The 16,274-nt window shown below is 39.5% G+C and overlaps 1 protein-coding gene across 3 annotated transcripts; it reads right to left on the reverse strand.

Moving 5' to 3' along the window:
* Positions 1–4,155: 4,155 nt before the first annotated feature.
* On the reverse strand, positions 4,156–12,956 carry Gtf3c6 (general transcription factor IIIC subunit 6). Of its 3 annotated transcripts, none has more exons than XM_046426098.2 (6): positions 12,752–12,956; positions 12,306–12,386; positions 11,690–11,753; positions 11,482–11,526; positions 8,551–8,664; positions 4,156–5,802 (listed from the first exon to the last, which is right to left on the reverse strand). In XM_046426098.2, the coding sequence occupies exons 1-6, from the start codon at positions 12,806–12,808 to the stop codon at positions 5,504–5,506; spliced, it is 660 nt and encodes a 219-aa protein (XP_046282054.1). In that variant the 5' UTR covers positions 12,809–12,956; the 3' UTR covers positions 4,156–5,503. The 3 variants fall into 3 exon arrangements, with proteins under 3 accessions (XP_046282054.1, XP_046282053.1, XP_058429154.1); XM_046426097.2 differs by having other exon boundaries at positions 12,306–12,389; positions 12,752–12,951; XM_058573171.1 differs by lacking the exon at positions 8,551–8,664 and having other exon boundaries at positions 12,306–12,389; positions 12,752–12,949.
* Positions 12,957–16,274: the final 3,318 nt, after the last annotated feature.

Consider the following 16,274-nt stretch of genomic DNA (forward strand, 5'->3'; position numbering starts at 1 on the left):
GCCTAGGGAAGGAATCCTGGAAAAACAAAAACTGAAAAACTACTGATCTTAGTTCATTGGTCAAACTGGCCCAATCATGTACTTTTCCTCAATTATGCCACCATCACCACCACGCTTACCATAAACATATTTTCATATGTACTCAACTTGGTTTTCTTCCTGATCAACTTCCAACTTACTTCCTTAATCACAAAGCCACTTGAAAGGATTACATTCTTATAAAAAGTCAACAAATATCCTAAGTCCCAGGCACTGTAGAAATACAAATATTGATCCCAACCTTGAGTTTTCAGATCTGGATCAATTTTGAATTATTGACTTTTCTTCTCATTATGGGTTTTATCTATTTCTTTCTATACCTGGTATTTATTTATTTTTATTTTTTATTTTATTTTTTTAAGAGAGAGGGAGAGAGAGAATATTTATTTTTTAGTATTTGGCGGACACAACATCTTTGTTTGTATGTGGTGCTGAGGATTGAACCCGGGCCGCATGCATGCCAGGCGAGCGCGCTACCGCTTGAGCCACATCCCCAGTCCCTTTATTTTTTTTTAATAATCACTCTACTGACTAAGCTATATTCTCAGCCCTGATCTGTAATCTTTTTTAAAATTTTTTATTTATTTTTTAGTTTTTGGCAGACACAACATCTTTGTTTGTATGTGGTGCTGAGGATCCAACCCGGGCCGCACGCATGCCAGGCGAGCGCGCTACCGCTTGAGCCACATTCCCAGCCCCTAAACCTGGTATTTATTGAATGTTAAGACATTTTGAATTTAATTGGGTATTAGAGATGTTAAAAAACATTCTCAAGTGTTCTGAGATGCAACTATTTGGAAACAGTTTGATCCTTTCAGGTCTTGTTTTTAAGCTTTTGTTAGGTGGGGAAAGAGCCATATTTAGGCTCATTTTATCTCACTATTGAGACAAAACCCTTCTAAGTGTTCTATCCCATGCTCATGAACTAGGTTTTTCTAGTTAAGCTCCAGGGATTGTTCATGTGGTCCTTTCCCCTGCTCTGGTGGTTTTTGAAACACAGGTCATCAATTCTACTGGAGTCTAGAACCTTCTGCAGACCTCTGGAGTTTTCTTTCTTCTGAATTCTGATCTGTAAACTCTCTCTTGGTCTTTCTGGAATCCCTGTTCCATCTCCTCAACTCAGGAAAATCACCAGGATCCATCTAGATTCCCCCTCCCTACACTGTAACTTGGAATCTCCCTCAAGGCAATATGCTGAGGCAGGCATATGGCTCATCTTGTTTCCCCAATTTAAGCATCTGTTATGATTTTGATATGCGGTATTCAAAAGTTCATGTGCAAGACAATGCAAGAAAATTTAGAAGTAAAATGATTGGGTTATGAGAACTTGAACCCAATCAGTGCATTAATTCACTGATATGGATCAACTGGGAATGACTTTGGGGTTTATATTTTGTTCCTGGTGAGTGGGAACTCCGTTTCCTGATTGCCATGTTCTGAGTGTCACTCCACCCCATGCACTCACTCCATCCTTTGCCTCTCCTTGGGCCCAGTGCTATGGAGTTGGCTGTTCATGGACTGAGACCTCTGAAGCCATGAGCCAAATAAACTGTTCCTCCTCTAATTGTTATTGTCAGGTCTTTTGGTCACAGTGGTGAAAAGGCTAAGATAGCCTCAAATATGATAGTGTGGTAGTCTAAGAATAAATTCCTCTTAAAACATCCACATCCTAATCCCTAGAAACTGTGAATATGTTAATTAAGTGAATATCACACTTGCAGATGTTATTTAAGAATTACATAAGATTACACTAGCTGGGATTGTGGCTCAGCGGTAGAGTGCTCCCCTAGCACGGGCGCGACCCGGTTGGATTCTCAGCACCACGTAAAAATAAAAGGCATTGTTAAAAAAAAAAAAAAAAAAAATTACACTAGGTGAGCCCTAATCCAACTACAAAAGGACTTTATACAAGAGAAGAAACTGGGCACTGTGGTACATGCCTATAATCCCAGTAACTTGGGGACACTGAGGCAGGAGGACTCCAAGTTCCAGGCCAGCCTTATCAACTAAGCAAGATCTCAAAATAAAAAAATTAAAAGGGCTGGGCTATAGCTCTGTGGTAGAGTACCCCTGGGTCCAATCACCAGTATCCCCCTACCACCACCAAAAAAAGAAAAGAAAAAATGTGAAAACAGAAGCTGAGATCATTGAAGTCATAGTGAGAGACTGAACGTATATTGCTAGCTTTAAATATGGAGGAAGGGACAAAACAAGAAAGGCAGTCAGCTGGAGGTGGGTGTAGTGGTTCATGTCTATAATCCCAGCAAATGGAGGCTGAGGCAGAAGGATCACAATTTTGAGGTCAATCTCAACAACTTAGTGAGGCCCTAAGCAACTTACAAGACCCTATCTCAAAATGAAAAATAAAAAGGGCTGGGATGTAGCTCAGTGGTAAAGTGCCCCCTGTTTCAATACCCAGTACCCAAAAAAAGAAACGCAGACACCTTTCCAAGCTGGCAATGACAGCCTCTCCTGAAACCTCAGGTATTTTCATATAGCAACAGAAAATGGACTGAGGCACTCCAGTAATAACAGAAACAGACCATAAGTATAGCTTTGAGATCTCTGCAATACAAACACCACAATTAAGGAATCCCAAAGTCCATGCTTTACAATGGGCATTTACAGCACTTGTCAGTATTCCTTATCCCAATATAGTTTACCAATAAGCAGTCTTTTTGTTTTCTTTTGGAGTGCTATGGGTCAAATACAGGGCCTTCTGCATACTTGGCACTCTTATCACTTAGTTAAATCCCTAGCCAAGGAGTCATATTTAATTATAAATAATATTACCAAGTATTACAGATGACATTCCATTATTATTTTGCCTTGTGAGTATCCAAAGAGTGCTGACAAGTAAACTCGTCAAGTGCAGTGCCACAGTTATCAGAATACAATTTCTATTTTTTTTTTTGTACTGGGGATTGAACCCAGGGGCACTTTACCACTGAGCTACATCCCTAATACTTTTTTATTTTATGAGACAGAGGCTGTCCAAGTTGTTTAGGGCCATGCTAAGTTGCTGAGACTGGCCTCAAACTCAACGATCCTTCTGCCTCAACCTCCCAAGTCCCTGAAATTATAGGCGTACACTACCAAGGCCCATCCCAGTTTCTATCTTGTTTCTTTGCCCATAATGGCTTCTATTTCCAAGGTTACCTTAAAACCCAAGAACTCTGCTGGGGCTCATGCCCCCATACCCATGTTTCAGCAAGAAGAGAAAGATAAACCTACACACTTTCCTTTACGCCTTTCAGTTGTAGCATCACTGAACACTTCCACGTCCAAGTCAGTGGTCATAACTTTGATCATATGACTACATGTATCTGCAAAGGAAGCGGGGACTTTGTTAACCTGAATAAATTCTGGGATTCTGTTACAAAGTAAAAAAGGAAGCCTGTAATCCCAGTTACTCCAGAGGCTAGTCTGGGTAATTTAGCAAGATCGTGTTTCCAAACAAAATAAAAAAGGGTCACTTGGAATGGAACTGAGATTTGACCCAGCTATCCCACTCCTCGGTTTATATCCAAAGGACATAAACCAAAGGCAGAATGTTTTCTCTAATATGTGGATGTTAATTCACAATAAGGGGGGGTGGGACACTAAAGAAGAATAGAGTTACCTTAGATTAGGTAGAGGGAAGTAATAGGAGGGTATGGGAGGGGATGTAGGTGTAGAAAGGATAGTTATGAATGAAACAGACATTATTACTTTATGTATTATGTGACTGCATGACCAATGTGATTCTACAACATGTACACTCAGAAAAATGAGAAATTATATTCCATCTATGTATGATATACCATAGTGCATAAATGCATTCTACTGTCATGTATAACTAATTTAAAAAAAAAAAGGAGGGGGGGGCTGGGGTTGTGGCTCAGTGGTAGAGCGCTCACCTAGTACGTGCAAGTTGCTGGGTTCAATCCTCATCACCACATAAAAAACAATAATAAAAAAAATAATGAAGGTATTATGTCCAACTACAACTTAAAAAAAAAGGTGGTGGTGGTAAATACAGCAAGTGATAGTGCACTTGCCTAGAATGTACAAAGCCCTGAGTTCAATCTCAGCAACACACACACAAAGGGGGTAGAGAGATAATGGCTCAGGCAATTAGCAGTCTCCTTGTTATATTTCTATCAATTGTAACATGTAATTAATATGAAGAGTGTTTTAACTTATTAGTAGTAGGATACATGTATCAAATTTCTGGGTTCATAGTCAGAAACAATCAAATATTGGCAATTCCATACAGCCAGTCTATAACAAAGTATCAAAGTTTGTGAATAATTTACTTTAAATGGGAGGGCTGGTGGTATAGATCAGTGGTAGAGTATGCCCAAGATTCTAATTTTGCTTCCCAGCACTAAATATTTACATTTAAAAAAAAAAAAAAATTATAGAGTGGAGCAAATCTAGGTTACTGTTATAATAAAGATGACTATTATCATTGAATTCCAATAAACTTTCTCAAGTGGAAAAGGAGTGAAATTATAGTTGTAATATTAGGAATTATGCCCTTATCCTTAAGCACTTAAATTTTTTTTTTCAGTTCTTAGATAAAATATTATAGTAAACTGAAAATGGATCCCAAAGATTACAATATCCTAATGGTTCTATTCCTGTGTATATTAAATTACATGGCAAAAAAGGGACTTCAATGTAATTTATTTTTTTGGTAGTAGGGATTGAACCCCGGCACTTTACCATTGAACTAGATCCCCAATCCTTTTATGTTTTGAGATAGGTGCTTGCTAAATTGCTTAGGATTTCATTAAGTTACTGAGGCTGGCCTTGAATTTATAATCCTCCTGCCTCAGCATCCTAATTTGCTGGGATTAGACATACACCACCGCACCCAGATATAGATTCAGTCAAATTAAAGAGGGAAATTATCCAGGTGGGCCCACTGTAATTAAATAGTACTTTAAAAGTGGAAGTAGAAGCCAGGTGCGGTGGCACACACCAACTCTGAAGACAAGGGGACCATGAGCCAAGGAATATGGTGGTCTCTAGAAATGGCCTTTATCTGACAAATAGCAAAGAAATGGGACCTCAATACTTTATCTACAAAAAACTGAATTTTACCAACAAATGAACGAGCGAATGGATTCATCCTCATCCCAGCCTCCAGAAAGGAACACACAGACCTGCCAACATTTAGATTTTGGCTAGGCTGAGACAGTGTCAAACTTCTGAATTATAAAACTACAAGACAGTACATTTGTGTTTTAAGTCACTAAGTTTATAGTAATTTGTGATAGCTGCTATAGAAAATTTTTTCTTACTTTGGTAAACTCCCAGTTTAATGTACTCATCAAAATAAAAGAGAAATGACCCTATAATCATTTAAACCATACTTAAAAAATTTAATGAATGTCTGGTCCTGAATGATTATGGTATATTAAAATTGTGCTATAACTGGAAATGTATGGCCAACAAAAACAATATGAAAATCATTTCATCTAGGAGTGATTTCCAAGGGAGCACCTTGAGTTTCCGTAAAAACAGAACCTTCCATCTCAGAAGAAGGGATATCAACAAGAGGACTTGACTCCTCTGTTTCCAAATGCAGTGATTTCTCCTGTTCATAGATCAGGTTTGAACTGTCTTTCATTTGACTCTCCCGCTCTTCCAATTCCAAAGGTTTATCTGAGGCTGCAGCTACACCTTCATCTTCATTTTCATGTAGGAAGCTACAAATCATGTTAGGTCTGTAGGAGAAATCATTATCCTTCATTTGTAGCCATTCTACTCCACCTAATTAGGCGGGGATAGGGGACAGGACAAGAAAGAAACATGAGAAAGAAATTTTAGTTGTCCATTTTTCTTTAAATTTTCAACCAATGAATATGTCAAAGCAAAACTCCAAAATAAACCAAATATAAATATCAATAAAATAATTATGTAATTTTCATTTTCCATGAAGGCCTTGGAATGGAGTATGTATCATCACAATCACTATAAGCAATTAACTTCCATTACTGTTCCATGCCTCTTTTCCAGTTAAATTCTTTTTTTTTTAAAGAGTTTCTTTTTTCTTTATTTTTTAGTTGTAGGTGGACACAATATCTTTATTTCATTTTTATGTGCCTCACATGTGCTAGGAGAGCACACTACCATAACCCCAGCCACTCCAGTTAAATTCTTGACTCATTCTGAGAAACTAAGTTCTCACTGGCTTCTCATGCCTTAAAGAAAACGGTTACTTCCCTCCAATTTTAATATATGATATTACTATATTACCTTCCAAGTCAGGACTTTCATATCATTTTCTCTTTCCTTTCCCCTCCCTCTTTCTTGCTTTCTTTGTTGTGGTGGAGTTGGGTGCTAGGGATTGAACCAACAGCCTTGTATATGCTAAACACATGCTATCAGTGAGCTACACTCCCAACCCCTCTCATTCTCATTTCTTATTTTTTAATTTGTTTAATTAGTTATACATGACAGTAGAATGCATCATTCTCATAATTTTATGAGTTGGAACATTCAATTGTGAATGAAATAAGAAAGGTCTCAAACAAAAAAATCACCTTAAAACCAATTCTGCTCTTTTCCACACTCATAGGCAAAGCCCTCAACTCTCAATTAAGCCCCCACAATCAAAGTCTGTTCCAATAATACCAGTCATTTTCTTTCCCCCTCTTGTCCTTTAAGAATCCACTGAATTCCATTAGATATCTGCAAAATCACAGGAAGTCCCTAAATCAGAACCACCTACCTCTATTCTTCCTAAATTCCTGATTCCTGAATGTAAGATACTAGTTTTGTTGCTTTAAGCCATCAAATTTAGGGGTATTTGTTATGCAGCAATTGAGAGAGTACAGACTGAACATCCATATTATTTGACTGAACATAACATCCATATCTTCCCAAAGAACTAGATTAATAATCTAATAGTGAATACCATGAGAAGAAATTCTGAATTTCCTTTAATAAGAAAATATAAATAATAGCTAAGCTTATGATATGTCTTTCCCTTTCAAGCTCATTCTTGAACCTACCACTTTCTTCCTATTATTTTTAACAAGACACATGAAAAAGGAATAGTTTGGGGATATACACAATAAGAACAAAGGTTTCTAAGTAATTGTGTATAGGGTGGTGCACTTACTTTCTATATGATCGATATATCTTCAAATATTTATTTCTTGCCTAAAACAATAAATCTAATAAGCCATGTGAGTAGCATCTAATTGACTAGAATATCAAATGTTGTTGAACAATGAAGTTTTAAACCACGAAGTGATTATGTGTTAAGCTCCACAAACATGGGGCAAGACACTCTGCTCTACAGTCTCTGTGATGTCAACAATTAGAAAAGACTAAATGGATGCTAAGAACTACACTCAGGATGAACAATTACTGTCCTACAGTTTCGCCTGCATATAAAGCCAACTTCCTCCAACTGTGAGCTTGTTGGGGAAGGTTGCTTCTTCTGCCAAGTTCCCAGGGGATGCCCTAAATTTACACCTTGGAAATGCCAAACACTAGCATAACTACTCCATTTTCAAGCTGGCTTTTTGTGAAGAGATGGAAAGAAGCAGACACACAGAGAGAAACAGACAAAGAGAGAAACACTGCTGAATTCCCTAAGGACTGGAAATCGTATAACATTGCTTGGCAAACTTCTTAGTTTCTTTCCTCACCTATATTCAAGTTCGGCTGAATTTTAAATCTGTTTGGTACTTTTCATGCAGCATTCTCAATTTTACTCATTATTTCTTGTGATGCTAGAGATTGAATGCAGGGCCTATCTATTTTTATTTTTTTGGTGCTGGGGATTGAACCCAGGGCCTTGTGCTTGCAAGACAAGCACTTTGCCAACTGAGCTATATCCCCAGCCTGCAGGGCCTATCTATACACATGCTAGACAAGCACTCTACTATTGAGATACACCCCTAACCCAAATGAACGTCTATTAATTTTTAGGTTTCACTGATATTGGCTTGTAAACAGGCTCATTACAGTGGGGCTCTGAGGCACATGGCTGAAATCTTAGTGACTTAAGAGGCTGAGGCAGGAGGATTGCCAAGTTTGATGCCGCCTCAGCAACTTAGCAAGACCCTGTCTCAAAATAAAAAGGAAAAAGGAATGGGGATATGACTCAGTGGTAAAAATGCCCCTGAGCTCAAACCCCAGGACTAAAAAATAAATAAGATAAAACTGAACATATTACATACAGTTATTACTACAGAGTACAGGGAATATCCTGGCAGCAACATGTTTTGTTTTTGTTTTTGTAGTCCTGGAAATTGAACCCAGGGTCTCATGCATGCTAGGCAAGTACTCTGCTTCCATCTTTTCACAGTTACATTCCCAGCGTCTTTCCTCTTTATTTTGAGACAGGGTCTCACTAGTTTGCTGAGACTGGCTTCAATTTGCAATCCTCCTGCCTCAGCTTTTAAAGTCAGAGATTCAGGTGTCTGCCACCCCATTCAGCTAGCAATGTGTCATTATAGGATATAATACTACAGCACCTCTGTTCAGAGAATTAAGTGAACTAACCTATGTTTTCTTCTCCTTCCTTCTTCTCTGTCAGAAGAGTTCTTGTCATGCTGAGTTTCTTCATTGTATGGCATTTGTATTTTAGCAGTGTTTTATTATTGCCTTCTGCATCCACTGGAACATAAAATGAATTCAATTATTACACTGCTTGATACCAGCAAATAATGATGCTAAGCCATAGTAATTCCAGTTTATGGAGTTTGACTAAACTACTTCCTATTACCATGGTACAGTAAGTTCAAAGTACAATTTATCTCTCCTGTTCCAAGCACAGAGAAATGATAGGTAAAACACTACCACTTGAAGACCCTGACTAGATTCAAAAACAATACACACCTACAAGGGAGAGAAATGCAAAGCTATGAGTGAAATTAGAGTCATAGACCTCATAGGCTCAAATCCTAAAATGGGAAATTGAGGTCAGGAATTTGGCCATAGCGTAATGGGATCTATAATTCTAGCACTTAAAATATTTAGTGCTAGACCATTATTACTTGATACCAGAGGTTGGAGTGAGGACATTTTTTTTAATACATTTATTTTTTAATTTATTTTTATGTGGTGCTGAGGATTGAACCCAGGGCCTTGCACATGTGAGGCGAACCCTCTACCGCTGAGCCACAACCCCAACACCCCCACACACTTCCATTTATAAAAGAAGGCTCAGGAAAAAAAAAAAAATTGCTGACAATCGCTGCTAGAATCATGTGCATCTAGGCAGAAGGAGGAGGCTCTGAGCCAGAGATGTGAAGTAATGAAAAACTTATATATTGCTCTTTGAGTGTAAACTGGTATTAGTGATATTTAACAATTTGAAAATGAAATTATTGATATGGGGTCAAATCAGTAATTACACTTGATTCAACTAAAATTGAAGACAACACACTCATCAATCTTCTTTCTTCCTTTCTTTTTTTTTTATTTTTTTTGGGGGGGCGGTACTGGGGATTGAACCCAGACATGCTCAACCACTGAGCTATATCCCCAACCCTTTTTGGTTTTGAGATAGGGTCTTGCTAAGGTGCTGAGGCTGGCCTCAAACTTCCAATCCTCCTGCCTCAGCCTCCTGAGCAACTGGGGGATATTTGGAACTATAGGTGTGTGCCATCTCACCCAGCTAGGAGCATTTTTATAGTGAGAAAATAAAACATATCACCATGTTATCTAAAGTGTATTATCAAACTAGGCAAGGTGGTAAATATCTATAATCCCAGCAACCTGAGGCAAGAGGATTCCAAATTTGAGGCTAATTCAGCAAATAAGCAAGGCCCTAAGCAACTTTGCAAGACTCTGTCTCAAAAGGGTTGTGGATGTAGCTCAAAGGTAAAACATCCCTGGGCTCAATCCCCAATACTAGAAACAACAACAAAAAGGATAATATCAGTTTCCATTTATAGTAGCAGTAAAATGGAAAAGAAATAAAGAATAAACTGTGATACAGTCACAAAATACTAAGCAGCAAGGAAAAGAGATAAATTAGCACTATGTATATATTAACAAGTAGAATCCTAAAACATATCTCAATCCTAAAATGAGAGAAAAAAGTTACAGAATTATTTGTATAGTGTGTGTCATTGTTTATTTATTTATTTAACTGGCACCAGAGATTGAACCCAGCTGCACTTAATCACTAAATCACATCTCCAGCCCTTTTTATTTTGGGCTAGGGTATCATTAAGTAGGTTAGGATCTTGCTAAGTTGCTGAAGCCTGCCTCAAACTTGGGATTCTCCTACCTCAGTCTCTAGAGTTGCTAGGATTATAGGTGTGTACCACACCTGGTCCTAGCATGTTATATAAATTTTTTGCTTTTCAGTGCCTGGGAAATCAAACTAAGGGCCTTGCACCTGCTAGGCAATGCTTTCCCACTGAGTTATACCCCAGGTCAAGTTTGAAAATATATAAAACAGTGCTATTTATTGTATGTAGACGCATACATATGTAACATAGAACTAAATATAGGAAAGATAAACAGCAAATTCAGGAAATTACTTCTGAAGACAAGAGAAAAGAATAAGTTTGGGAGGCTGGGGTTGTAGCTCAGTGGCAGAGTGCTTGCCTAACATGTGTGAGGCACTGCGTTTGATTCTCAGCACTGCATATAAATAAATAAAATACAGGTCCACCAGTAACTAAAAAATAATTAAAAAAAGAAAAAAAGAATAAGTTTGGAAAGGGGTATACAAGAATGTTTTTTAACTATAATCTGAGTCAGCCTGGCAAATGATAGAATATGATGCAGCTAAAAAATTAGGCATATGAGATGTTTAATTTTAAAACTTACTATATATGGTATGTTACAAATTATTTATTTTATTTTGGTTCCAAGGATTGAATCCAGGGGCACTTAACCACTGAGCCACATCCCCAGTTCATGTTATTTTTTATTTTGAGACATGGTCTTGCTAAGTTGCTCAGGGTCTCCCTAAGTTGCTGAGGCTGGCTTTGAACTTGAGATCATCCTGCCTCAGCCTCTAAGCTGCTGGGATTACAGGAATGCACCACCAAACCCAGCTTGATACAAATAATGTAGATGAAACAAACAAACAATTTAACTAGGGGTTAAATTACAGGAGCCAGGGCTATAAACTGAGTAACTTGGGAGGCTGAGGCAGGAGGATCACATTAGAGGTCTCAGTAACTTAGGAAGACCCTGTAGTCTCAAAATAAAAAATAAAAAGGACTCGGGGGCTGGTTGTGCTTAGCAGTATAAAGCGCTTGCCTAGCACGTATGAGGCCCTGGGTTCAATCCTCAGCACCACATAAAAATAAATGAATGAGGGTATTGTGTCTAACTACAACTAAAAAATAAATATAAAAAAAAAAGGATTGGGGATGTATCTCAGTGATAAAAATGCCCTGGCTGGTTTCAAACCCCAGAGGGCAAAAAAAAAAAAAAAGAATCAGTTTCACTTGCATAGTAATTACTTACCATGTTCAGCATTTTCTTCAAATATAACACATGTTCCAAGAGTATCTGCAGAAAAAATCAAAGACAAATTGTTAAGGAATAACAGAGAGGGGTGGGGTTTTGTCTCAGTGGTTGAGCACTTGCCTAGGATATGTAAGGCACTGGGTTCCATTCTCAGCACCAGATATATATAAATAAATTAACAACTAATAAAAATATTTTTTTTTACCTTCATATTCCCCAGCAAAGACATAGCTATCCAATTGCATAATGGGCCTTTCAGTGTCGATTCCCTACAACAGAATAAAGGATCATAAATATCATCCAAAGAACAAGCCTTCAATGTGTGACCTCCATACCAAGGAAAATGATTTTCCAAACTGGGAAACTAAAGAGTAACTTGCTCTAGGAAGCCCAAGATAAGCACTGCTCTCATCCCAGGAGCTCCAACCTGAAGACTACTTAATTAATACCCAAGTAGCAAGGTCTACTTCAATCAACGATAAGAACACAAAGTTTTGGGAGAAGTATTCCAGGGATTTTAAGGTAAAGGGATAAGAGCGCATGATATAGCTTGGTGGAAGAGGTGTGCTTAGCATGCTCAAGGCTCTCGGTTCCATCCCCAGAACTGCATGGAGGAAAAAAAACAGGTAATAATTTAAGATATCATAGTTCAAATCTACAACATGTGATGTCTTAGAAGTCCTTTGTTTCAAATTACCCAGTCTGACCTGAAACTTGCAATTCTCCTGCCTCAGCCTCCAGAGTAGCTGGATTGCAGACATTCACCAGTAATTTTTGTTTTAAGAAAATCTGTAACAATCCCCCAATTCTAGAAGACTCACCAAAATCTTGCATTTATTCTCACATTTTGAGAGGAAGTCTGAATCGATGATTCCCGATAATTCAACTAGAACAAACTGCTCCTGCTGGAAGAAAGAAGAGTTAGCTGGCTAGCATGTGAGCGAGCAGGAAGAGGCAATAAACATAAAAAGCCAAAAATTCCCATTGTAATGAGTCCGTCCACCTTTGTGGAAACTGGGTCCGGTTTTCAATGAGAGGATGCAAGCGACGTTACCTAAGGAACCTTCCCAGCACTTCTGCATTCTTACTGTGGTGGGGCAATCAAGACTGAGACCACACGCTCCCCAGCTCTGCGCGCCAGGGACCGGGAAGCGGCCCAGGCGCCAGGGGGCCTCCCTCCCGCCTACGGCATCCCTGAGCCCTTCCCACCCCCAGCCCGCACACCCATCACTGCGACTGCGGTGCAGGCTTCCGACAGAGTGCTTACTGCCTCATCCTCTTCCTCCTCTCTGTCCTCCCGGATCGGCTGCTCGGCCGCTGCCATGAGCTTTAGACCTCCGCGCCTGGGTCATAAGACAAGCTCTCCCGGTACCGCCATCTTGAGTACGGGCAGCAGCTCCCGTGGGCCTCGCCGGCCAGAACGCGAGATGGAGGCCGCCGCGGGAAGGCCGGCTGCCGGCGCTCAGAGCGCGCAAACCCACGTGCGCGCAGGCCCCGCCTCGCCGCGTTTCTCACAGCAGCTGTACGGCGTCCTGGCGTCCACCGCGGAGCTCTCTGGGCTGTGCAGGGACCCTTGGGACTGGGAACCCTCGGGCTCCTGACCCAGCTGGCGAGGCAGAGGGGAGAAAGAAGATGAAGCAAGGAAACCAGGGTGTGCGTGGAAGTGCACAAAGCCTCTTGTTCACTCACCTGTACGTTTCTTGGAAAGAAATTCTGAATGTTGTGTAATCGCTAATACTCAACACAGGGTCCCCCGGACCCAAGTTAAAGGCACATTCAGTTTAACAGGTATTAAGTTCCTGCTGCGTGAAAAGCACCGACTTAGACGCTATGAAAAATAGGAGTTGGATTTCTTTTTTTTTTTTTAAGAGAGAGAATTTTGGGGCTGGCGTTGTGGCTCAGTGGTAGAGCACTTGTCTAGCATGTGTGAGGCACTGGGTTTGATTCTCAGCACCACATAAAAATAAATAAAATAAAGGTCCATCAACAATTAAAAAAAAATTTAAAAAAAAAAGAATTTTTTTTTAATATTTATTTTTTAGTTTTAGGCGGACACAATATCTTTGTTTGTATGTGGTGCTGAGGATCGATAGTTTGTGTGACTATGTCATAACTTAATCCTTTTTTTTTTAATATTTAGGCTATTTTACAAGTTTGTAGGTGTAAAGAACACTTTAGGAAACAACCTTATAAATATATTTTCACCCATTGCCCAATTAAATGAATGAAGAGGTTCTTTTAGCTTTTTGTTTTTCAATTTTGAGACAAGGCCTGGCTAAGTTGCTGAAACTGGTCTATAACTTTTAACTCTCCTGCTTCAGTCTCCCCAACTGCTGTGCCTGGCTAAGTGAGTAAGATTTCATAGTTTAAAAAAATGGAGAACTGCTGGACATGATGGTACATGCCTATAATCCCAGCTGCTCAGGTACTAAGCAACTTAAACCCTGTCTCAAAATAAAAAATTTTAAAAAGGGATAGGGATGTAACTCAGTGGTAAAGTTTCCCTGGGTTTAATTCTCAGTACAAAAAAAAAAAAAAAATGATGGTTGAGCCCTATTCTTTCTCTTCCCATCCCCCTGCTTATATCTTTGTCTACCTGCCTACTCTAACATTCTGAGTCCCTCAAGGACTCAGAATTCTGAAACCCTTAAGATTTGGGGCAACAGATCACCTGTTTGCTTCCTGCTAGTCAGGGGCAACAATTTTTTCAGAGTCTGGTTCCTTGCTACCAAGTGGTCAGGATAGGGAATTTGGGGGCTTTTGCTTTAGCTTAAGAGGAGACATTTGATGGCAGGTGAGCACTACTGGAATCTTCATCTCACATGATCTAATACAGCTGATGATAGCAGCAGGGCCTCAGACACAACACATTGATAATCCCCAGCAAGACTTTGGGACGTCTGGAGGTTGATGCCCTTTAGATAGGAAGAGATGAAATTAATGAGGAGGGTTAATAGGGGATGAATAAGAGAATCAAAGAAGATTGAAGCTAATAGTTCTATAGAAGGGAAAAACCAAGAGAACTGTGCCCAAGTCTCCTCCCAAGAGAACTAGCCCTGGGCTGCTTTCTCCCTAAATTTGTGATGCCTGGGTGATTAGTTTATGAATCTGTCCTGATTTGTTTGTTTTGTTTTTGTTTTTTGGCTGTGAACCCAGGGCCTTGTGCATGCAAGGCAAGCACTCTACCAACTGAGCTATATCCCCAGCCCCCTGACCTGTTTTGTTGACACAAAGACAGCACTCCTCTTGGAGGATTATTCAGACTCCTGTTTTGTAGGACTATGGCCATCAAGGAATGGACCATGTTACAAGTCAATGAGAGCTCAGCCATGGCATCCAGGCCATGAGCAGTCACTAGGAGAGATCAGTGTATAGGAACATTGTGCCAGGTAATATTTAAAGAACTGTGCTGGAGACAAGCCTTTACAGTGACTAAATCTGAGAAGAGCGAAAGGGCTTCATCATGGAACTGTTGTAATTTGGAAGTTACCAATTTTACTTGGAGATTAAAAAGTATAGTAGTCAAAGGTCCTGATTGTGTTAACAGCCAGGTGAGGTTAGGCAAGTAATTTTTAATAGTTTCTCATGTCTATACATCTTAAGATCTGGATTTAAAAAAAAAAAAAAAGCAGACTAAAATTAGTTCAGGACAAATATGAGTTTGGCAGAGGCTCTTGATAGTTATTGTCAAACATGTATAAGATCCTATTTTACTTTGGATAGGGCTAATGTAAGTATATATTCTCAAGTTATATTTAAAAGGACTAATGTCTTTCCCTTTTAAATGTTCATGCATGACTGTACTTTGACTTTTACTTTACCCTCACATTAGTACATGTGTCTTTGGTTATATGATCTTGCTGGGTATTTGAGACCAAGGAGGTGACCAAAAAGTAACCTCTTTCCTTCCCACTGTTAAAGTGAGCTAAGATTCCTCGGGGTTACTTTTTAGGAACTATGAAACACCTCTTCACTCCTTCAGTCTTTTCCTCTACCAGTTGTGCCATCTGCCAGGATGAGTCAGAGTCTTGCTGACTGATGACCACATATGGCTTCCCTTGGAAACATTGGAGACATTTCCCTCTCAAGTGACCCTCCTCTGTGCAGAATGATACTGGTTAGCTTCCTTTTCTCTAGGGCCTTCACAGTCTCCCCAATTGGGAGGTTGGGTGACTCACTGGAGTTGTAGGTCCAATTTTCTCTGGGTCCTGGCTAACCTTTGAAGGCAAGGGCCAAAGCATCGGTTTTGTTTGTTTGTTTTTCCTTACACCTCTATTTTCTTTGACTTTGGTCTCCAAGTCTTGGTTGTTGAACACAGGTCATGTCCACCAGTCTTTTTTTTTTTTTTTTTTTTTTGAGATAGGGTCTCACTAAGTAGCTTGGGGCCTTGAATTTGCTATCCTCCTGCCTCATCCTCATATTTGTTGGGATTATAGGTATACACTACCATGCCCCACTAGGTCCACCAATCTTGAAGTGGGAGTAGTTTTTATGTGTGTGTGTGTGTGTGTGTGCTTCTGGGGATTGAACCCAGGGCCTTGTGCATGTGAAGCAAACACTCTACCAACTGAGCTATATCCCCAGCCCTGGGAATAGTTTGTTTTAATTGTAACTTTTGGAATTTTACAATTACCCATTGCATTTAGTTGGGATCAGTATTAGTACTGGGAGTCAGTTTCATATTGTCGTGAGGGGCCAAAAATTGCAACATACACAGTCTAGGGGAGAAATAAAGAATGTCCACGTGCTTTTGCCCCTTTCAATGCTTTATTCACTCAAATTACTCGATA

Source organism: Marmota monax, unplaced genomic scaffold, assembly GCF_021218885.2.
Source record: "Marmota monax isolate L192 unplaced genomic scaffold, Marmota_monax_Labrador192_F-V1.1 WCK01_AAM20220418_F8-fsc00765, whole genome shotgun sequence".
In the NCBI taxonomy this organism is placed as follows: Eukaryota; Metazoa; Chordata; class Mammalia; order Rodentia; family Sciuridae; genus Marmota; species Marmota monax.

Excerpts from the sequence above, each read along its gene's own strand:
- Gtf3c6 (XM_046426097.2), bottom strand. The coding sequence starts at position 12,808 with ATGGCAGCGGCCGAGCAGCCGATCCGGGAGGACAGAGAGGAGGAAGAG. Across the intron at positions 12,390-12,751 it reads AGGAGGAAGAGGATGAGGCA|CAGGAGCAGTTTGTTCTAGT; the intron begins GTAAGCACTCTG and ends TCTTTCTTCCAG. Across the intron at positions 11,754-12,305 it reads AGAATAAATGCAAGATTTTG|GGAATCGACACTGAAAGGCC; the intron begins GTGAGTCTTCTA and ends ATTCTGTTGTAG.